General features: G+C 36.4%; 4 protein-coding genes across 4 annotated transcripts in view; 3 read left to right on the top strand and 1 right to left on the bottom strand.

Annotated features, from left to right (window-relative positions):
- The window catches only part of LOC134749594 (protein prickle-like), a 518207-nt gene that overhangs the window by 316689 nt on the left and 176374 nt on the right, over positions 1-25144 (bottom strand). The window lies entirely within an intron of this gene.
- LOC134749741 (general odorant-binding protein 2-like) lies at positions 12627-14817 on the top strand. The gene is made up of 3 exons (XM_063684765.1): positions 12627-12822; positions 13290-13470; positions 14571-14817. Exons 1-3 carry the CDS (start codon positions 12673-12675, stop codon positions 14747-14749), a joined length of 510 nt encoding a protein of 169 aa, XP_063540835.1. The 5' UTR covers positions 12627-12672; the 3' UTR covers positions 14750-14817.
- LOC134749778 (general odorant-binding protein 2-like) lies at positions 17327-20438 on the top strand. Its single transcript, XM_063684814.1, has 3 exons — positions 17327-17482; positions 18046-18226; positions 20210-20438. Exons 1-3 carry the CDS (start codon positions 17339-17341, stop codon positions 20386-20388), a joined length of 504 nt encoding a protein of 167 aa, XP_063540884.1. The 5' UTR covers positions 17327-17338; the 3' UTR covers positions 20389-20438.
- On the top strand, positions 21664-23984 carry LOC134749303 (general odorant-binding protein 1-like). The gene is made up of 3 exons (XM_063684202.1): positions 21664-21829; positions 22485-22665; positions 23739-23984. Exons 1-3 carry the CDS (start codon positions 21701-21703, stop codon positions 23918-23920), a joined length of 492 nt encoding a protein of 163 aa, XP_063540272.1. The 5' UTR covers positions 21664-21700; the 3' UTR covers positions 23921-23984.

Raw genomic sequence — 25144 nt, 5'->3', positions numbered from 1 at the left:
GGTTTTCACCTAACAATAGAGTGATTCTTGAGGAAGGTTTAGGTGTATAATTTTTTAAAGGTTTTTTTGTAACCCGTGCGAAGCCGGGGCAGGTCGCTAGTAAAAAATAATATATACCTACATTTACAGATTTAAAAAATTACGGATTTTTCCTGGATTTGGTAAATGATAATTCAATTGATTAGTAAGTATTGGCGCAAGATACGTTGATATGAATAACAAATCAATAACATATTTCTAAAATCAGAATTGTCCCGAACATCTACAGATTAAAAAAAAAGGATTTTTCTTGGCTTTGATAAATGATAAGTCAATTGATTAGTAAGTATTGGCGCAAGATACGTTGATATGAATATCAAATCAATATGTAACATATTTCTAAAATCAGAATTGTCCCGAACAAGAACGTAACTCGCCCCATACATTATGCTAGTAGCTACAATTAACCCAACCATAACTCTCTACTATCGATACTTCGTTATTTATTACACTCATTATTTACGTTCTTACTGCTATGGCATTAAGGTCTATATTCGGTGAATTTGTGCAATGAAATATATCACATCGATATGGATGTACTACGTAGTAATTATCGCACCGAATTGTGAGAGCGCTGATGGCCTAGCGGTAAGAGCGTGCGACTTGCAATCCGGAGGTCGCGGGTTCAAACCCCGGCTCGTACCAATGAGTTTTCGGAACTTATGTACGAAATATCATTTGATAATTTATACCAGTCGCTTTTCGGTGAAGGAAAACATCGTGAGGAAACCGGACTAATCCCGACAAGGCCTAGTTTTTTCCCCTCTGGGTTGGACGGTCAGATGGCAGTCGCTTTCGTAAAAACTTAGTGCCTACGCCAATTCTTGGGATAGTTGCCAAGCGGACCCCAGACTCCCATGGAGCCGTGGCAAAAATGCCGGGACAACGCGAGGAAGATGATGAATTGTGAGAAAGTTTGTACATAGGTAGTTTCTTTTAAAAACAACTGTAATTTAATTTTGAAAATTTTGGAATGTATGATGGGTATTAAACCTACACCTATATTCAAAGTTAAACAGTTTGAAAACCAAAACAGCCTTTTTAGGGTTCCGTAACCAAAGGGTAAAAACGGGACCGGAGGACCCGGACTCCGCTGTCCGTCTGTCTGTCTGTCACCAGGCTGTATCTCATGAACCGTGATAGCTAATTAGCTAGACAGTTGAAATTTTAACAGACGATGTATTTCTGTTGCCGTTATAACAACAAATACTAAAAAGTACGGAACCCTCGGCGCGCGAGTCCGACTCGCACTTGGCCGGTTTTTACCGTGTTAACTTCCCATATGATTTACAGTTGCATAATGGGCTATTAAACGTCGATAAATAAGAGCCGCCTGGCCGATCGCCAACGCGACGCGTGCACTTTAATGGCCCGCTTTATTTGCGGCCCGTGCGTGGATTTATTTACTTTATTTTCTATGTATTGATAATATTGTAAGTATCTATATTTACTAGCCTTTATTGGAACTCTTGCATTACTAAAAAACCGGCCAAGTGCGACTCGGACTCGCGTTCCAAGGGTTCCGTACATTGCACAATTTTTAACAATGTATTTTTCTTATGTGAAACGTGAGTCTTTAAAAAACCCGTAAGGGTTGGATCAAAAACTAAGTAATTAAGTCCGATTCACTCTTGACTGCACATTCCTAATACGTTTTCCTGTCATCTATAGGTAAAGAACTATTTTGTGTATTTTTTTTTAAACTTTAGACCCAGTAGTTTCGGAGATAAAGCGGGGGAATGGTTATTTTCGATAAAAAGGGACCTTAAGTCCGATTCACGCTTGACTGCACATTCCTAATACGTTTTCCTGTCATCTATAGGTAAAGAACTATTTTGTGTATTTTTTTCAAAACTTTAGACCCAGTAGTTTCGGAGATAAAGCGGGGGCTCTATTTTCTTTAATAACTTCTAAACTGTTTATTAAAAAATTGCAAAAAATATATATTTGAGATTTTTAAAATAAGGTCTTTCATTTGGTATGTAACAGGATGTACTTTGAAAAACTTTATTTTTTAATTTTCTTATTTACCACGTTTAATATTAAAAGTGGCCTCCATGTTTAAAATTAATTTGTTTACGTTACAGTTCCGTCTTTGGGTCACAAATTTACATACGTGTACCAAATTTCAACTTAATTGGTCTTGTAGTTTCGGAGAAAATAGGCTGTGACAGACGGACAGACAGACAGACGCACGAGTGATCCTATAAGGGTTCCGTTTTTTCCTTTTGAGGTACGGAACCCTATAAACAATCTTTTTCTCGCCCCTTTAGGTATACTGGGTACATTAGGGAGGTAAATTCCTTCATAAATTGTGGTATTTTCGATAAAAAGGGACCTTATTGTCGATGGCGCTTACGCCATTATAAACGATGCTCCATAAATACGATGCCGCGCGGCGCTGTGCGGCGTAAGCGCCATCGACAATAAGGTCACTTTTCATAGAAAATGCCCCGTTTACGTTGATATCGTTGCCGCGTTGCTGTTGCTGTTAGTTTTGATCTTATTTTGATACAACGTTGAAGATCGCTCATACGAATCGGTGCATGCGAAATAGTGAAAGTCTTGCGTGAGATGAGCGCCAACGCCAATTTTTGAATCGGACCGGAAAACATACCTGAAACAAAAAAGGAATTTTTGAACCATTGAATAATAATATAACATTTAAAACTTTCGCGTTTTGAACACATATTAAATCACATTTAAAATCGTAGTTAGCCGCGACCACGACCAGTGAAATCTGTGTCGAAACGTCTGTAAATAAAGGTAACAAAATAAATTCGCGATAGACCCGATTTTAAATGTGATTTAACTGAATAATAATACCTATTTTTTTTTCTTAACTTAGAAAAGCAGATAAATTAGGATATATTTACTAATTACCATCGCAGGCAGACTTAGTGCCGTGACAAATGTCTCTCAGCTGAAGCTCTAATGAAGAATAATAATGACGCGGATTAGCGCCGTGCGATAGGAGCTAGGACGCGTGTCCATTTTTATACACGGTACGGTACGCCGGGTGTGTGCGACGCACATTTTTGAATATGTTTACTTTTTATACATTTTTATATAGAATTTAAACTGTTGTGAGACATACTAACAGTAACATTAAATAATACAAAAATAAAATAAAATTAAAAAAATATATTTTTTATTAGCCTAATTTAGTATCCCACTGCTGCGCAAAGGCCTCCCCTCGTTTCCTCCACTCGACCTTGTATAATTAAATAAATAAAAAATTAAATTAAATTATATGCGAGTGGCTAAAACAAGTGTCTAAACCGTGAAATTATTTAACATTTTTATATTATTGAATTCTATTGTTTTTATTTTTAGGGTTCCGTACCCAAAGGGTAAAAACGGGACCCTATTACTAAGACTCCGCTGTCCGTCTGTCCGTCTGTCACCAGGCTGTATCTAATCAGCCGTGATAGCTAGACAGTTGAAATTTTCACAGATTATGTATTTCTGTTGCCGCTATAACAACAAATACTAAAAAGTACGGAACCCTCGGTACGCGAGTCCGACTCGCACTTGGCCGGTTTTTATATTTGATGTTCTTTTTTACTCTCTGTCATTCTTCTTTTAGTTTCCCTTGAATAAACAACTATCCTATGAATCAGTGCATTCGTCTGTTACACCGGGGATCGGCAAACGTTTGTAGAAAAGAGCCAACCATAGTAGAAACCATCAGATTAACAATGTGAAAGAGCCACAAAAGTTGATTTATTGTGTGAAATGTGAAAATAAAGGGAAAGCACAGGGAAAGTCAGAATTGGCTCATCAATCTTAGAAATATCGGGGAACATACTTCACTACATAGTATAAAACAAAGCCGCTTCCTGCTGTCTGTCCCTATGTATGCTTAGATCTTTAAAACTACGCAACGGATTTTGATGCAGTTTTTTTTTAAATACATAGTGATTGAAGATAATAATAAATAATAATAATAATAAATTAATCACAAGTAGTAATCTCAAAAATAGTGGTAACTTTTTTTCTCTAAAATAAAATCCGAGTATATATGCACTGAATTTTAGTGTCGTTTACATAATTATTGTACTGCAATATTAAATATCACAGAAACCCTAGCATTTCGGAAAAAAAAGTTGATTAAAATTAAGTTAAGTTGAATTCTCAATGCAACTTGAGACTCCGGTGCCGTTAAAAAGATGTAATCGTCTTACGGTAGATGTCGCTTTACGCCACCCCAAAGGCGTGTATACATAAGGGAAGGAATGGAAAGATTTGCAAGGTTCTGGTAGGCTTCCGTAGCTCAATTGGTTAAGTGTTAAATGTTTAATTTCAACAATCATCAACTTGGTAGTATATTCAGTAGAGTTAAATCCATACATGGCGGGTCTATGATTATTATAAGCAATCAGTTAAAATACAAAGAACGTAAAGATATCGTGTCCTTGTCTGTCGAAAGAATTGTTGAAATAGCCGCTGTAGAATTAGAGCAGTTCATTGTCATTTGTGTTTATAGGCCACCTTTGGGCAATTTTGAAATCTTCCAAAAGAAAATGGAAACCATTTTATCAAAATTTTCACACATTAAAAAGCAACTTGTCATATGTGGAGACTTCAACATCAACGATCTAGAAACTTCTTCCTTAAGTGTTAGTTTGATAAGTCTCTTCAAATCTTTTAGATTAGATCATATTTTTATGGAACCTACAAGGGTAACTGCTACGAGCGCAACCTGTATTGATAACATTTTTACTGATATTGTTCCTATTAGTAAAAATGTAATCAGTTCACTGGAATCAGATCACTTGGGTCAATTAATTACATTTGAGCTAGTACGGAGTTTAAGTCCTACAAAGAAGAAAATTACGTTTGTACCAGTAACTTCAGAGCGTTTGGAGAGAATGAGGAATAACCTTGCACATCAGTTACCAATTTTGCCAGCGGAATTAGGTCCCAATGATATGTACGATAAATTTTTCAAAACCTTTTTAAAAGAGTATAATACAATATTCACTTCTAAATCGGTTGTAGCTAGCGGTGCAAATACTTTTAGTGAGTGGGCTACAGCAGACTTACATAATCAGAGGAAAAAATTATACGAACTTTACGAGGAACGGCGCTATAGAACGAGCGATGAATTCAAAGAATATGTAAAGCAGTTTTCTAAAAGCTTCAAATTTAATTGTCGTTTAGCTAAATGTAATTTTCTAAGTAATAAGATAAAAAAATGTTCTGACATCATTAAAACTACATGGAAAATAATAAATGAGGAGACTGGTCGCAAAAAAAAAGACAAATACCACATACCGGCTTAACGTAAATGGAAAAGTAATAGAATCTAATACAGATATCGCTACTGAATTTGAAACTTTCTTTACTAATGCACCAGCACCAGTTACCACGACCAAGCATCTTAAATTCATCAAGTTCGTCTGCCGTTGGATTGTTAGAAAATAATTTGCTTAAATGTCTCACAGAATTTAAATTTAAATACGTTACTAACCTAGATGTACTAAAAGTATTTCGATCTATTAATGTAAAAAAAACCGGTGATCTCTGGGGAGTTTCTATTCTCGTTATTAAGCCCCTTATTGAACTACTAGTGCCTGACTTAGTAATCATATTTAACAACTGCGTCGACTGTGGCGAGTTTCCAAACCTAATGAAGCAAAGCAAAATTACTCCTCTATTTAAGACAGGTAGTACCACCGATCCCACTAATTATAGGCCTATTTCAGTTCTGCCCACACTTAGCAAAATTTTTGAAAAGATAATTTTATCTCAGTTACTTAGTCATTTTAACACGAACAATTTGATGCACAACAAGCAGTTTGGGTTCACTCGGGGTCGATCGACCACTGACGCTGGGATAGAACTAATCAAAAACATTTTCGATGCCTGGGAGGAGTCACATGATGCCATTGGTATTTTTTGTGACTTATCTAAGGCGTTCGACTGCGTTTGTCACGAAACACTCGTGAGGAAACTTCACTTCTATGGTGTTAGAGGGAAAGCGCTGGATTTGCTAAAATCATATTTGGATGGGAGAATCCAAAAAGTGGATGTGAATGGACAGCGGTCCTCTGGATCACTGGTTTCAATGGGCGTACCCCAGGGGTCGATATTGGGGCCCTTCCTATTCCTCATTTATATAAACGATTTACCGTACTTAGTGAGAGATCACCATGGTATAGTACTGTTTGCTGACGATACCTCCCTCATTTTTAAAGTCAAGCGTCACGAAGATACGAGCGATCATGTAAACAATGCTATAGCAAAAGTAGTGCAATGGTTCAATGTCAATAACCTATTATTGAACGAGATGAAAACCAAATATATAAAGTTCGTCACTACAAATGTCAGGAATATACAAACGACTGTCACTATCAAAGATGAGGAACTGGAAATGACCAATAGTACAGTATTTCTGGGTTTGACGTTAGATTCCAAGCTGCAATGGGGCCCTCACATAAATATTCTCGCAGGTAAACTCAGTTCTGCAGCATATGCAGTATTTATGCAAAATGCGTCATTTAACAGACGAAAAAACAGCAAGATTAGTGTATTTTAGCTACTTTCATAGTATCATGTCATACGGCATCTTGCTTTGGGGTAATGCTGCTGATATCAATTCCATTTTTGTACTGCAGAAGCGCGCCATTCGTTCAATTTATAAAATTAATGTTAGAGATTCGCTCAGAAATAAGTTCAAAGATATTAATATACTAACTGTATACTGCCAATACATTTACGCAAATATTGTGTATGTTCATAAACATATCCATAATTTTAAGAGAAATTGTGACGTACATAATATTAACACAAGAAACAAGGACAAGTTAGCAGTGCCAGCCACACGGCTGCAAAAAATTAAAAATTCCTTTGAAGGTAATTGTGTACGGTTTTACAATAAACTGCCAAGTAGTATAACTAAGCTTCCAATGAATAGATTTAAGACATACATTAAAAGTAAATTAATTTGTAAAGCTTATTATAGTACCAAAGATTACATTAATGACAAAACTGCCTGGGACTGAATGATATTTATGTTTGTTTTATTTCTTGTGCTGACATTTTATTCAATTTTTTGTATGTAATTTTGATACTGATTTTCTATTAATTTATTAATTGTTACCAATTGTCTGACATTTTATTCCCTTCTTGTATGTAAATTCTCTATTAATTTATTAATTGTAACCAATTGTATTCGTTCAAAATTTTATTTTATTCAGTGAATGTTTGTTATATTTTATTTTCTCTTGATTATGACTGTATGACTTGTCAAAAGTGCTTATTTTTAAGCCTACTTGAAATAAATAATTTTTGAGTTTGAGTTTGAGTTTGAAAGAGCAACGCACGGATTGCGGAGGTTGCGGGTTCAAATCCTGCCGGAAGTGTAACTTTTTCCATTTTTTCTTTTAATATAAAATTTGGACTATCGCTCGCAGACGTATCTGCATGTTAAAAAAATGTTGATTAACACTATTTTTGAGGTTAGAAAAATTCTAATCTTAAAAAAGCGAGGTATAAAATCGTGAAGCAATGGAAACGGTACATCCCCGGGGATGCAGTGACATTGCATGCTCACGCGTCTAATCGCATAATGCGCGTAATGCAGCCATTAAATTAGGGTTCACTGTTTATTTCTATCTAATTGACTTCCCCATCGAGATAATATCTTCGAGTAAACTTTAGAGACTGCGAATATTACGGAAATTGTATCATGCCAGTCTCAAGTTTTCTATTTATTCTGCAAGTTTTTATGTTTTATACTAAATTTAAATAAAATAAAAATAAAAACTTTGTCGTTTAAAATAACACTTCCAAGTTCCACTGCGTGTCCTATCAAAATCGTTGCAGACTTATCTTGGTCTAACTCTATCATACTACTTAAGTCTGGCGGTTGGTCTACCGCCTTGGCACGGCATCCAGTCTGTAGTCCTGACCACTCGGAGGAAATGCTCTAAGCCTGACCATGAGTTGACATTTGACGTCTATATACGACTGAGTAAACTCGATCGACTGATGGGTTGGTGCGATAGAGAGGGAATGGTATCGAATTCATGCAGTCCCTAATGTAAATGTCAAATGTTATCTCGTGGTACGGCTACGGGCATCAGCTGTAGACGTTGATTCGAGTCTTAGCTCTGGCAATGGAGGGCTTGGTAACTTGTTTTCTTTTAAATAAATAAATATTATAAGACATTCTTACACAGATTGACTAAGTCCCACGGTAAACCCAAGGAGGCTTGTGTTATGGGTACTCAGACAACGATATATATAATATATAAATACTTAAATACATAGAAAACACTCGTGACTCAGGAACAAATATCTGTGCACATCACAAATAAATGCCCTTACCGGGATTCGAACCCAGGACCATCGGCTTCACAGGCAGGGTACCCACTAGGCCAGACCACTCGTCTTTTGTATACATATATATATGTAACATCTATTTCTGTGTATACAATGTTGTACACGATACACGAGTAAAACACGTAGCATCCATCGATGCCGTTGGCCCAAAGGACGCTTGGCGTCCGCAACGCGGACGACGTTCGCATACTGATGAATTCGCAACCAGGAATGTCGACTATTATCTCTGGCTAAAAATGTTGTAAATACTGTGTAAATTCTACCTGCTTTGACTTACTTATGTTGTAATGCAATTCGTAAGTTGTCAATGTTATTTTGTTAATACTTGTCTAACAGTTAGACTTATATCAAAGATAGATATAACTCCGTAATAGATGGATACAGTCTAAGGAAAAAACGTGCCTCGAAAATCACGAAAATTTGATTCTCGATCAGATGGCGCCACTAGTTTTGGCCTACTCTCGTATAGAGGGCGTTGACTGTTTCGTTTGTTATTTATAATTTTAACGCATACCAGTAAAAGAACATGGGTCAAAATCATATAAAAATAATTAATGCAATAAAAAAAATCATTTATCCATATTTAAATACATTTTAACGTATTTTTATAAATCTTCATTTTTAGTTTTAAAGTATGTCGATAGATGGCAGTGAATTTACAGTGGTTACAAAATTTACTATGACAGTACCGCTCTAGCTATCTTATTATATCCTCATTGCTTATATTGACCGGGATATAGACCGTGATTACCTTTTGTATTATTTATGAGCTCCCGATATTTCGACGCAGTTACATGCATCATGTTCACGGGTGACTGAAGATAGCGGGTGGGTGTCAAAATTGTGTAGACAGCGCTCGGTTTATAGTTTAGTTCTCATCAAATAGTTATCTTTTGCAGTTAGATTCGAGAAACCAATTGTCATTTCACGCTACAATTATTGTGACGTTTTGGGATATCCATTAGATATCCATTGGATGTCTAAGTAATATCTTAAGCAAATCTTAAAGATATCGTTCAAGAGGACATTCGGAATCGCGGAAATGTCAAATTTGACATGACTTTCAGACCGAGTCGGCGAAGCCTCACTTCAAGTCTTTGGGCATATTAACCCTGCCATCGCTGCTGATACTACAAGCGGCAGTGCACGCGCGAGAACAGTTGGATAGCACACCTTTGAGTGAGAAGAGCGAAACCACTCGCCGCTATGCGGTGCGTTCCACCCGAGTTGAGAGAAGACTCCCGGCCGTTTCACACAAGCTGGCCAAGTCAGCCAAACTTGTGCACGTCATGGGCCCAAAGGTATACAATCATCTACCCAACGAAATAGTTAACTCACACAGCAACCCAGTCTTTAAAACAAAACTGAAGAATTGGCTAATCGAGCAGGCTTTCTACGACCATAAAGAATTCTACTGCCATAATCCTACAAAATCAGATATGTGATATAATAACTTACCTATGTTAAAATCTACTACACTTTGTAAGTGTTCATTATGTTTATATTTTCCTATTACGTATAGGCAATAACTCGAATGACCTGTAACTTTTGTTATTAATAAATGATTATGATTATGATTATGATTAAATATCTCGTTATCGTTTCTGTTTCATATCTAGTGGATATGTGGATATCTAGATCATCGTTCGAATTTGCCCGTAAATGTAATAAATGTTGCTAAGAGTAGGTACACATGGACAGCAACACTCATAACTGATCTTCGGTGAACCTTAAGTCTTGGCAATAAGAGTTTCAAATATTCAGTTAACACTGTTGACGGTGAAGCGGGTAAAGAAAAGAGTACACAAGATAAGCATATTTGCGCGTATAGGCGCATGTGTTATTCGATAAATCCCGCCCAATGTTTATTCTTATCGATATAATAAAAAATGTTTTAGAAGGCCAAAGAGAGCATATATATTTCTGTTTAGTCGTGTTTACAAGCTCATTAACTAATTTGTGTGTTTTTTTTTTTTTTTTTTTTTTTTTTATGAAATAGGAGGCAAACGAGCAGACGGATCACCTGATGGAAAGCGATTACCGCCGCCCATGGACACCCGCAACACCAGAGGGGTTGTAAGTGCGTTGCCGGCCTTTAAGATGGGAATACGCTCTTTTCTTGAAGGTTTGAAGGTCATATCGGTCCGGAAATACCGCAGGCGACAGTTCATTCCACATTTGTTTCCTCTTAATGAACTAAACTGGATATTATTAGTCTTGATTACATACCATACCATTCAATTGTACTAACTATATAGTGCTCTATTTAAATTATCGTTATAAGTAAACGAATTTTTACATGTTATAATAATAGATCATGTGTCATCTGCGTATAGTAGACAATCATGATTGGGCAAGGATTTTGGTAAATCTTTATTATGTATAACTAGCGACCCGCCCCGGCTTCGCACGGGTAGAACTTTAACAAATTGTACACTTACCTTCCTCCAGAATCAATCTATTGATATGTGAAATCCGCTTTAAAATCCGTTCAATAGTTTTTGAGTTAATCATGAACATACAGCCAGACAGACGCGACGGGTAACTTTGTTTTATAAGGTGTTAGTGATAAGAATAGCAGAGGTCCCAAAATACTGCCTTGTGGTACTCAATAAATTCTTATACATTAGATTCATTAGATTATGACCTGTATTTCCATTCACATTATGTTGTATGATTTACTCGTTCGTGTCCTGTACACATCGCAAAGCTAAGAGAATCAAAAGCAATTTTTTTAACTGCATTGTGACATTTTTCTGAAATGTATTTGACCCTCGAAAAAATTTAATACGCGGTACTCTCAGTCCTACTCTCTGTCTCATGTACACATTGGGGAAAACAATAAGAGGGCTCAGGTGCCCGTTGTTCGCAAATAACAATCTCCTTTTATTTCTTCTAAATAACGCATTGGTTTGCTATCCACGCGATTTTATTTCTAACTGAAAAAGGGGATTTTACGAGTCACGAGACTCCAGAGAAAGCTCGATTCAATTTAACTCGTTCTTAAAAATATATTTTTGGTTGAAGAGAAATGGTGTCTTGTTAAAAGACTAATTTTGTCTTTTAATAACTTCCGCAATACCTATATTAAAAAACGGGTCACACGTTTTTTAAGTTCCCAGCAAGCTCGATCAAATTTCACCTTTCCATACAAACGGAGTTTCGTTCTCATTTTAAAACTACGTGTTGGATTGCTCGTCGACTTGATCAGAGATGTGATAGAGGAGAGGACCCAACGGCGACACGTGAAATTCGATACCACACTGACAAGATTGACGTGGTTTTGGCCATATCATAAAGTTTATTTCATTGTATGTATTTTAGAATTGCAATAAAAGAACTGCTCGATAGGACTTAAATGGTTTTAATCATACAATGGTACTACCTGCCTTGTGTTTATCACATTTTGCTCGAAGTCTACCGTTAAACCAAGGCGGTTGGTAAAAAGTTATTATGGTCCGCTACAGGCTGGTTGGAGGCTTCGCATGCATGAAGGTGATTTATATGAACAATGGTAATGTAAAAACTATTTTTAGTCAGAAAACTCAGCTACCTTCTACTGGAAAATCACCGAGCAACTTCTTTTACCAATCGCCTGAGATACCTAATGTATTCCTATTTTCCAGCCCATTTCGAATTTAAATATAGGTATTGCTGGCGCAGGAAAATCTGGGACAAGCAATTACCTACAGATGCCTACAAACTTTTAAACCGATATTTCGAAAACTGTCATTTTAGTATGGTAATTGATAGTTAACAAAATGAAGGGTACGATACGAATACTGTATTGAATTAGGGGCTTGAAATTTCGTAAAAAGATAATGTCACAAATGTTGCGCACTCTCAAATTATTAACCCTAATGATAATTCGTTTGCTGTTAATATACAACAACATAAAAGTCCACGCGAACGAAGACGCGGGCGAAAAGAACGTTTAAATAAAATGTTTGTTGTTAAAAACTTTATTATGCTGTCTTTTCATCTTCATTATTTTTATATTACATTGTTTTATTTAAATGAATAAGCAAATCGAACGGAAACCGAACATTATATTAAAGAAATTATACACGCTGCATGCTATGCATGTACCTGTCTGTAGCACTTAAATGACATCTACGTTTATACTTTTAGAGTCCATTATAGACTTTTCCAGTATCTAGGTATTAATAAAATACTCTTTATTACACATCTGCAACATTAAGTTGTGGTTAAACGACAGACATAATCGTAGATTTAGAAAATAAAAAATATTTTTGCAATAAAATGGCATGATGGCGGCGAATGATCATTGTCTTTGAAATGGCGCTGTGCTGGATGGTGTTGGCTCTGTTCCTGGCTGCTGGAGAGATGGAGGCGGCATCAGAACATTCCATTACTATGAGTAACGTCAACGCGCATTATGGGAAGACTTTGGAAATGTGTCGGGAGGAGGTAAGGACAGTTCCTTTTTTTTGATATTTGTAATGATTTTATGAGTAGGTAATGTAAAGGTTTTCCTATAGGTTTGTGTCTTTAAAAAAGGATAATATAATCTAATTTCATTAAAATCAATGTTTGAGAGTCTCTAGCTTATGAAAATCTGCTCGAAAGCTCAAAAAGTAACAACGAAAAAAGGCATGTTATACATATGTACGAACACTAGCCCCCTTTACAGAAAAAAAACCGACTTCACAGAACAGTTTGAAATGGTATCAAAATACAATACAATACAATACTCTTTATTGCACACCTCACATAATAAATAATTTACGATCATAGGATATATTTTAATCATTACAATTATTGGATTAATTGTAATGGTTTAAAGATATCCTAGCTAACCGCTAAGTTAGCTAAGTTAGTATGTCTCACGATAGTTTAAATTAGAAGAAACATATTTTACCTTATCTCTCCCACAGGCTCAAATATCCCCCGAGATCATGCAAAAATGGCACCACATCTGGGATGATGACTTCGAGGTAGTACAAAGAGAGATCGGCTGCGCCATCATCTGTATGTCCCACAAGTTCTCCTTAATGCAAGACGATCATCGCATGCACCATGACAGCATGTTTGACTATATCAGAAGTTTCGATAATGGTAAATTTAATTATATGGACAGGAATGTTTGGTATATTTTGAGATTGATTGAGATTGACATAATTATTAAAAGTCATAATGTAATGATTGTCATATTATCATTAGTCATAATTCTGAAACCGTAAACTTTCCAGGATTTTCCTCGGGTTATCCTATAGATAGGTTAGGTTTGCTTTATGGCAATCCTGAAAAGTTACGCGAATCTGAGAAAAAACAAATTATGACTAACGACAATGTGGACAAACATTACATAATGACTTAAAACTATATGGGAAACAATAGACTCATTTTGAGAATGTGTGTAAAGCAGAATACTGTAAAGTAGAACGAACTATTATATAATCTGTGGTAGAACTATCAAAAAATATAATTATAAAATACTAAAATATCTAAATTTCTCCAATGTCCCATAATTATTCCTAATGTGATGACATAAGTATTATCATATACTAACAATTTAATTTTTTTAAGAATAGAATAGAATAGAATAGAAGATGCTTTATTCAAAAACGCTTAATTTAAACTTAACTAATGACGCTAACATAGATTGCTGGTTATAAAGCGTTCCTGAAATGGTCTCCACTTAGCTTCATGTCAAGGAACCTTTGAGGTCCCCGACGCTGGTCTTCCGTGAAAACCTTTCCGAGAGAGCGCAACAAATACAACTTAAATATAATATAACAGCTATACAAATCAAATATTACTGCTGTGTTGTACACAAATTTAAAATACTTATTCTTTACCTGAACCTCTCTAATTGAATTAATTAATTTAATTCTTGTCTGATGCATACTCACCATTGAATGATGAATTTAAATTTATTTAAACTTGACATTGCTGATTTAATTTATCATTATTTATCATGTGAACATCCCAAACGCTAATCTGTGCAATTCTTGATGGATACCTTATGGTATAATCTATAGTTTAATAATTAGTGATTAAGACTGTAATATTTACTTGAGTCATTAGGATAAAATAAATGATATGACCCATAGGTAAAACTATGTAAAGAAATCAAAAATCCCAACGAATTACGGACATATACCTTATGATGTCTTCACCGTTTTGAAAATACTATTCGGTGCTTTGGTTTACAGGTGATGTTCTCTCAGCCACAGTAGTAGAACTAGTCCACAACTGCGAGAAGCAATACGAGGACATTGAAGACGACTGCAGCCGCGTCACCAAGGTTATGGCGTGCTTCAAGGTCGCCGCCAAGAAGGCAGGCATCGCGCCCGAGGTCGCCATGATCGAAGCTGTGCTGGAGAAGTATTGAGACCCAACGGCAGAATTTGGAATTCGAAACGATACATGATTTACGTGTTTTAGCCTCTTCCGATATTTTTTTATAAGTGTAGAGTTAGACCAAGAAAAGTCTGCAATGATTTTGATAGTATACACATGCAAGTGTTATTTATACGTCATAATTTCATAGATGTTTGACATTTAAAACAACGCACTGCGTGTGCTATCAAAATCGTTGCGTTGTATCTTGATCCAACATGTTCCCGTTTTGTTGAAGTGATAATAACTAATTTTGATAACTCGTGTTTAACGCTATTACAATTAGCCGTTACAGTAAAGTTCATTGTTTCTTTGTATCGTAACCGCTGTTTAAAGAACATCTGTCTACAATATTGAATTTAGTTTTGAATTAGCGAAACGGATTACCTTGTCCTCTTTCTGTCCATGACACTGACGTTTATCTGAGAGTCCCTTACTTAACATACTAAAATCACCCTTAAGTCTTCGTTATAAGGTTTACGAATGGTACATGCGAGCACTATACATAATATAATTATATAGTTAATTAACCATATTCAACTTTATTGTGTCGAGATAAGATCCATGGTGAGTTAAGTGAGTTATTGTAAGTTAGTAAACTGTTTAACTTACTTGCTGAATTGACTAATTACAAAATTACACAGCTGCCCTTTTGCTGTTTCTTTACGTGGAAGAAGATTAAATGGATGTGGCATACAGTAGGACCTCTTTAATCCGGACCCCCTATAATCAGGTAGACTGTATAATCCGGACGGGACGGATTCGGCACGGGCGACGGCGGGGTGTGCGGGGTTGGGTGGGAGAGGCATTTTATCGCGCCGTTGCTATCCCACTATATACCCCTATTTCCTCTGAAACTTTTACTTTCAAAGATAATTGAGGTCCTGATGAGAAAAAAATAATGAAAATGAGATTGTGTGTAGATTTGAAATGAATATAATGAATGCTAAGCTCTAAAGCCCGTATTGCTGACGTAGGCGAAAAAACAGCTTGGCTCAAATGGGACTGGGCCGGTCACGTCTACGGCATTCATACGGATTGGGTGGGGCAGGCTTAAACGGAGATGGCGGGACGACCTGGACATCTTCCTTAACAGTCACAGAAATCAAGTGTCTTGGGAATCTGCCATTTTGACAGATTTGAGATTTCAAACATTATGATTTATGATCTTCGACTTGGCCAATATTGCATATTCGCGAGTGGAACGATATCAGTACCTAGTGCAACACTTGAACAAGTCAAATACTAGATTTAATCACAAACAAACCCTCAAACCAACATTGAAGACATTAAGCAACCACGCCTCACCAAATGACTTGCATCCGCGCTACTATCGCATTACTATCAACAACACCGAAGCCACATCTAAACCCATTAATTTAGTCTATAGCTCATGCATTATCTAGTTGCAACTCTTAACTGGCCGTAGGTGAACCTTGCATGGCTTGGTTGACCTTGTAATATGCATTGCTATTAAGAGGGGGCATACGTCCAGGAAATTAAAAGGAAACAAAAGAAGCCGCGCGAAATTTGTGACGGGAGATTTGGCCGTAGTGTGGGCTTTAATGTTTGGTCTGAATTACTCTGAAAAACTTTCGATTAAAATTTTGTTCCTCAAATACCTTGGCTATATCACTAGCTATTTTATATTAAAATTATACTATTATAGTATATGCTACTATAATATGCAATTGAAAATGAATGTAATTTAGACGTGTTTTCGTAATTTTTTCTATAGAGCCATTTGGTTGCAGTCTGCCCTTGCAAATACAGTTTAATTTCCACGTGATTTTTTATGGCATTTGCCTTTGATCAAAATGTCTACAAATTTAATATAAAAACGAAATTTGTGACGGGAGATTTGGCCGTAGTGTGGGCTTTAATGTTTGGTCTGAATTACTCTGAAAAACTTTCGATTAAAATTTTGTTCCTCAAATACCTTGGCTATATCACTAGCTATTTTATATTAAAATTATACTATTATAGTATATGCTACTATAATATGCAATTGAAAATGAATGTAATTTAGACGTGTTTTCGTAATTTTTTCTATAGAGCCATTTGGTTGCAGTCTGCCCTTGCAAATACAGTTTAATTTCCACGTGATTTTTTATGGCATTTGCCTTTGATCAAAATGTCTACAAATTTAATATAAAAACCGGCCAAGTGCAAGTCGGGTTCGCGCACGAAGGGTTCCGTACCATTGCGCAACAAAAAACGGCAAAAAAATCACGTTTGTTGTATGGGAGCCCCACTTATTCTGTTTTTAGTATTTGTTGTTATAGCGGCAACAGAAAATACATCATCTGTGAAAATTTCAACTGTCTAGCTGTCACGGTTCATGAGATACAGCCTGGTGACAGACAGACAGACGGACAGATGGACAGACGGACAGACGGACAGACGGACAGCGGAGTCTAAGTAGGGTCCCGTTTTTTACCCTTTGGGTACAGAACCCTAAAAACTACATATTTGCGTTAGCCCCCTCTTAACGTTTACGATGCACGATGGGACGGTATGAGTAATCATAGAGAATTAGCGGCCGAAAAAATCCGTTTGTGATATATTGATGTGATGGCGGATGGTGGGCATTGTTGGCACAATGACGTTATACTGGCTAGTTGCTTTGATGTTGGTGGGAGGTAAGATGGTCGACGGGACGGCGGAGGTCATGAGTCATGTGACTGCGCATTTTGGGAAGGCTCTGGAGCAATGCCGCGAGGAGGTAAGGATTTGAATGGTTTATTGGATTGTTTCTTAATTCAATGGTAGGTACGTAATACTGGAATAGTCTTTGACCATTATGCAACTTTTGATTAAAAAACCAGAATCATTGGGACTTTTGAAAATAATAAATTCCCCTTTTTTTGTGTTCATTAATGATTTAGTGGAAATTGGATGTTTGATATAATTTGTTTAAAAAATGAATAACTACATTTAAATTGATAACAGAACATCAGATCTAATGCCGGGTATATGAGAGAACATTGAGTATTTGGTATCACATTAAAACTAAACTTTCTTAAAGAACTACAAGAGATATTTATTTGATTCAATATAAGCTCATAAGTTTACTCTTTGTTGCGAGGAGGAAAAATAAGACAGTTAAATCACTAAAGGTCCCTTAAGCGTTGCCTGGAAAAGGTCAATAAGTATTTTAGGGATAAAACTGTCTATTTTCCTTCAATGAGGAGTACAAATAGTTGTATCTAAAACATATTAAACATTTTTCAAGCATCTTTTTCCTATTAATTGACATAAACATACATCCCTTCTTACAATCCCCAGTCCCAGCTGTCCCCAGAAGTCTTGGACGAGTTCCATAACTTCTGGCGCGAGGATTTCGAAGTGGTCCACCGTGAGCTGGGCTGCGCCATCATGTGCATGTCCAACAAGTTCTCCCTAATGCAAGATGATGCGCGCATGCACCATGAGAATATGCATGACTACATCAAGAGCTTCCCTCAAGGTACAGTTTTCTATATAATAGCCGGCGTGGCTCACTCCGCGACTTCGTCGCGTCGCTACAAGTACATGCGGCCCACATCAATTTTGGTGTCTAGCCGCGCACCGCTACGGAATGGACGCCTGTTCACGCTTGCGCCACGTAGCGGTCATATCCGACGTAATAAACACGTTCTGTTGGAGAATATTTATTTTTACTATTATTTATTCCGTGGTAATAGGTTGCAAACTAGTAAATGAGCCATCGAATACTAGCTTCTTTATAAACACTTCTAAGGGTGCTGCTAGATCATTCCACAAATCCATATCATGCACGTTCTAGGGATATACAAATGTATCAGCTTATTTTTGTTGTACCAAGTATCTAAAAAGTGGAGGCTTAAGGGCAAGAGGTTCTACTCAGTCAGTAAACTTAAGATTGTCAACAACACGAATTTCCATACGTTTGATGGAGTCAAATGTGAGAAGCTGGGTATTGTAGACAGTGGTCTCTCTTTGAACCTTCATGTGGATGTTCAAATTCTCGCTTTCACAAGATTCACGTTTCAATAAATATTTCTAATACTATCCTCCACGTACATCATTACACGTACTCTACTTTCCAAAGACTTCCTTGCTCTATATACATTTTATTGACACTCTTCACTCACTAAATCATAAACAAAAGTAGCATGGAGTGCAGCAATTTCCACGCCTTTAAAAATATCCAGCAGTTTCTTGACCTGGTGGCGTATTTGGATTATAAAAATATGCTACCAATATGATAAAACTTTCCACGCATCGCTTTCTCAGAGGGTGAGCGGGTTAGCGAAAAATGACAGATGGCGCTATACCGCGCCATATGTTTTGCGGTCACTGAATTGTCAAACTTGAACTTTTGACTCAGAGTTATCGCAAAATGTATGGAGCTGTACAGTGCCATCTCGTTTACCTGTCAAAGCACGAAATTGTCTTAGATTTTACGCATCACTCAATCAATGTATCTTTGTTATGAGCAACGCTAACTTGGCGCGGACGTGTACGGCGGTTTCCACATACAATGTCGCGCCCGCTTCGTGCACCCGCGCCACCTAGCGGACACCCTCAAGAAAACGTACTATTCATATTGGTATCAAGTTTCTGATATCTGAATGTGCCTCTAGAGTTTGTGTAAAATGCATTGCGTGCTCACGTTTGCCGACTGTGTACGAGAACTGGAATAATGTGTTACGTTATTATACTTATTATCCGAACTTGGGCGCAAACAACTTGAATTTATAGCCAGAAGTTTGCGTTTCCAGTTTCATAAACATGTTGGAAGTTCTTTATGAAATGTACGTGATACGTGAAAGCACGTATTATTACAGTTACTGCGATTGCAATATAGATGGCAAGAATAAATAATCTCACGTTAGTTATTTAGTCATTCATTCTAGAAAATATGTATTTGAAGAAAATTGCATTTCAAAAACTTACAATGTGGAATCAAATCCACTTTCAGATAAATCGCAACGAAGTATATTTTGCCTAGCCACTTTTCACTAATGAATATGATACTTAACATTGCAGGTACCTATATCAAAAAAGTCAACCTAGTTGAATCAAATTAATTATTTTATATAACATCCGCTTATTCATATTCATATATTTATTGATAAAATAAATTACACGTCCAGAGTACATAAAATAAAATTACAAAAGTAAACATCGTTTAAACTTAAAAACAAATCAGCATACATATATCTTAAAGCGAAAAACGGAAATACAATAATATATCATGTCAGTCGTAATTATAAGCTTAATTCACAATTGTGGGTTATACAAAATTCAAAAATTTCTTCTGCATGTAGGCCTCTAGGGCTCTTTTACAAGTCAATGCAATTTACAGTAACATCATGTAGTGACATGAATAATACATAACAAGTATAGCAACACACCGGTAACGCCAATCATGCTTTTAAAAAGTAAGTTTTTGAATTGAACTCTACTATTGACATAATCAATACAGGTGACGTACTCTCCGCCAAGATGGTCGAGCTGATCCACAACTGCGAGAAGCAATACGACGACATCCCCGACGACTGCAACCGCGTCGTCAAGGTCGCAGCCTGCTTCAAGGTCGACGCCAAGAAAGCAGGCATCGCGCCCGAGGTCGCCATGATTGAAGCGGTGCTGGAGAAGTATTGAAACCCAATGGCAGAACTTTGAATTGAAAATGATACTGGTGGATAGATAAAGCTGTGATGATAGTTGTAATAGTTGGGCATTGGCAGTAATGGCCTTTACATAAAAATATGTGGTAGGGGTAATTAATTTCTTGGACGAAATACTTGGACCATCAGAGGCTGAGCGATGTGAAAATTCGGAGGCACGCTGAAGCTATATCTTACTTCTAGGGTATGTAGAATAAAGTGTGAAGATATCTTAAAGTATAAAGGATGACTCACGCTAGACCGGGCCGGGGATTCCGGCGCTTCGTTTTCTATGGAAAGCACCACGTGATCACCGATCAGCCGTCATAGAAAACGACATGTCGGACGCCTCGGCCTGGGCCTGGCCTGTCGGCATGAGTCATCCTTAAATAACCAGTGGAAGCCGATTTTTATGAACTCCCCGCCACTGACTATTATATCGTGTTCATAATATTAGGTTAAAATAAAAATAAAAATGAGTCACAGTCAGAATTTAGTATGCCAGAAGAGTTTGTAAACAACTAAGTAATTGATAGATGAAAAGATAAATTGTCGTCAAGAAATATATATTCTTTTACCAGTATTGTTTTTAATTCTCATATACAATCAGCTAACAATATATCATACAATGTCTGAAGTAATTCCTAGTAGATAGTTTTGATTAAGACCATTTCATCAACTATTAGAATTTTTTTGATTTAATAAAATAGTTGTTCGAGTGAAAGATGTTTCAATTCAATTATTACCTATTTTTTTAGGTATGTACCTAAAATAGTAGTAATACAACATAATACATAGTATTAAAACGTAGAAATATCGCAATATCCCTAAGCTTAATAATAATAATATACTGTAGAGAACATAAACAATGAAATATGATGATCTACCTACAAATATATTGCCTAAGGTAGACACGATAACTACTATAACAAACCAGATAATTTTGTATTAGGTATGTCATTCATAATATCGTGAGTGAGCTGATTTTAAAACAGATATTCAGGCACTCAATTGAAATCAAAATTATTGTTTTGGATCTCACTGATAGTCGTTTACCTATATTGCGAACTTGCAACTTTGTGACATTTGAAAACAATACCAAACGTGATGGAAACTCAACCTTGACAGCCCACGTGTAAATTGACTGCAATTTCCATATAACACCTAACAATTAAAACATCGACAATTAGTAACCTTGTCATCCATATATACGGACGCACCCAAGAATAACAACCACATTCTAGTGACCAGGAGACCTAGGAGTTGCATTCAGTATTTTTCTACAAACTTTTTACTGAGACATAACAATGGCGAGATCTGTCCTGCTCTCTCTTATATTATTAGCCATGGCTGTTAAGAAGATAGAACCGTCATCGGAGACTATGAAGACCATAACATCAGGGTTTCTTAAAGTGCTTGAGGAATGCAAACACGAGGTGAGTTGATTGGTTTTTAAATGAATGTGGCTTAAGTTCTACACGTTTTCAAAGGTCATTAACGGGATTTATAACAAAATATGCCCTAAATAATACTCTACGAGTATAAGACGAATGGATTATTAAAACAAGCAGTAGAAAATTCAAATATATTGTAAAAGTAGCATAAAAAACTAACAATTTGTGCTCCAAGAAAGCTACCGAGTGGATACCAAACATAGTGCGGTAGTATTATATAATCTGTGGTGCGGTGTCACGGCAGACCCCGAACATGACCTGATCTGACCTGAGACCTCGACGGAGATGGCGGCACTAATATTGGCATAGACCAAGATGCCTGGAAGAGAGGGAGGTCTGCCCAGCAGTGGGACACAATGCTTACAAATAATAACATTATTTTCTGTAATTTGCAACAACCGATTAAGTGTAAAATACTGTATTTTTTGACAAAACCGAGGATAAGGTGGATGGACTGTGTGAGAGATGATATGAAACGAACGCAAGTGAATGATGAGATGACGGGTGACAAGCGAATGATGAGTGTATTTTTTGACACATTTAATAAAATCGGGGGTATCTGTATCTGTTACAGCTTATATTAAAATCTTTACCAACTTTACTCCTTCAATTGTGATGCTATTTTGTGTTCCAACAGCTAAACCTCCAAGGGCACGTGATAAGTGACTTGTACCACTACTGGAAGGAGGACTACTCCCTCCTGAACCGGGATACTGGCTGTGCTATCATTTGTATGAGCAAGAAATTGGACCTTATCGATTCAAGCGGCAAACTTCATCATGGAAACACTCAGGAGTTTGCCACTCGGCATGGCGCTGGTAGGTTCAGAAAAATCTTGTTAAACTGGGATCTATTAAGCTTGGAAAGCGTACTTATTAAATCATATAGGAAGGTATAGTAGAAAAAATGGTTTGCGAATTAATTTTTGTGCTTACTTGAAATAATTAGCACATATTTTCTTAATTATTCATATTGTCAAAATTTGGAAATAGATATAAATAAATATGCGCAAGGATTGATAAAACCTTGCCTTGGCTTAAAAATATTAACAATTGCTATTTTAAGACAAATCTACAAAAAAGAACATGAAAACCGGCCAAGTGCGAGTCGGACTCGCGTTCCAAGGGTTCCGTACATTACACAATTTAAACAATGTATTTTTTATGTGAATGTCTTTAAAAAACCCATAGGGGTCGGATCAAAAACTAAGTAATTAAGTCCGACTCACGCTTGACTGCACATTTCTAATAGGTTTTCCGGTGATCTATAGGTAAAGAACTATTTTGTGTATTTTTTTCAAAATTTTTGACCCAGTAGTTTAGGAGATAAAGGGGTGGAATGGTCATTTTTTGCCTATTTTCTAGAATAACTTCTAAACTATTTATCTTGAAATTATAAAAAAAAAATATTTCAGATTCTCATAATGAGCTCTTTCATTTCATATGTAACACGATATAGTTTGACAAACTTTATTTTTTAATTTTCTCATTTACTCCCCAAAAGTGGCCCCCGTGGGTAAAATTAATTTGTTTACGTTACATATCCATCTTTGGGTCACAAACTTACATATGTGTACCAACATTCAACTTAATTGGTCCAGTAGTTTCGGAGAAAATAGGCTGTGACAGACAGACAGACGCACGAGTAATCCTATAAGGGTTCCGTTTTTTTCCTTTTGAGGTACGGAACCCTAAAAATTGCGCTGTTTTCGTGCAGTTTTCTGTAGATGTAGATTATATTGCCGGTCACTTTCACTTCTTGTTATCCTTAATAAAACACTTTGTCTACCAGTAGAATTGCTTCGTCCATGACAATTACAATCTTCATATATTAGGCTTCTCTTTAACATGTTTCGGCTGACATGCTAATGTCAATCTTCACAATTTTCCAGCAAGTGATGTAGCCTCAAAGCTAGTTGAAATCCTTCACGCCTGCGAAAAGACCCACGAAGCCATAGAAGACGAATGTATGAGGGCGCTGGAGATCGCCAAATGCTTCCGCACAGACATACACCAGCTCAACTGGGCGCCGAAGATGGACGTTATTATTACTGAAGTGCTTACTGAAATGTAGATTTTTCTAGAGTAAAAAATATGTCTTTTTAAAGACCACATGCGAAATTAAATAACTTAGAAGCTATAGACATAGTTGATCGTCGAAGTTTAGTGATCAACATATACAAATAATTAAATATTAACTTGTCTATAAACACACAAAATTCTAACAATTTTTTTTTGTCAAGACAAACGACAAACACCGTATTAAATATATTAAAAACGGGTCTAAATACTAGTTAGAACATGACAGACGATAAAAGCGCTATCATAAACCAGTAGGGCTAAGATGGTCGGTTTTTTATCATCATATCTGTCATCATGCCTGTCACGTTCTAACAAGTATGTAAGACAGCGTAAGTGCGAATGTGACGCATGACATGACAAGTGATTAAAATGCGACCATGACAAAATAAATACCGCAGCTTGATAATATAATGCCACTGCATACCTACACCTAAAATATTAAAACATTAGTCTTCAAATCCCTTTGTTCCCTGCTAATTCCTATCCCCATGTCCTAACTGCTTTTCAGCCCTAACTTATGTCCCCATATTCTAGACAGGACAATCGCCTACGATAGCGACAACGACAACACAATAGATCTATTTAGTTCTTAATCGAAGCGATACATTGATAGCCAATAGTGTAAATTAGTCTTAGAATAACAAAGAATTATGCAAACTAGATTGAACGCTATTACAAAACTATAAAGCTAGTAATCCTTTGATGCAAATTTGTGAGTTACGAAAAGGTATAGTGATTTTGCAAGGAAAGGGTGCCTGTAGACAAATATAAACTGTAAATCTATAACTTCACGATTTAGTTTCCATTGTATTATCTGCAAAGTACGGAAGGGTGTTGCTTAAACTAGTTTTAACTCTAAAGTTTGAAAATAAGGTTTAATTTTGTTTGAGAAGATGATGTATAGAGATTCAGAAGGTAAATTGCTAGTTGTAATAGGGTATGCTAAGTAAGTGCGGTATTAAATCGTGGCTGGAGACATAAAGCTGTCGGGAACAATGCCTTGGTGACTAGTTTTGGGGATCTGATTAAGATAACCGATTGTTAATAGCTAAGTGAATCATAGTTAATGAGAAAACAGTTGGTAAGCAACTGATTACAATTTAATTCTACTCCATTACCTTAGATTAAAGTTTGATGGTGGAGAAAAGTGTACCTATTTACGACATATTTTGTAAAAAAACTGGAAAAGTATAGTAAAGAAAAAATCCTCTATTAC

The sequence above is a fragment of the Cydia strobilella genome, chromosome 18, assembly GCF_947568885.1.
Source record: "Cydia strobilella chromosome 18, ilCydStro3.1, whole genome shotgun sequence".
Classification (NCBI taxonomy): Eukaryota; Metazoa; Arthropoda; class Insecta; order Lepidoptera; family Tortricidae; genus Cydia; species Cydia strobilella.
Note: the sequence above shows the minus strand (reverse complement) of the source record. Positions and strands in the feature narration are given on the sequence as shown.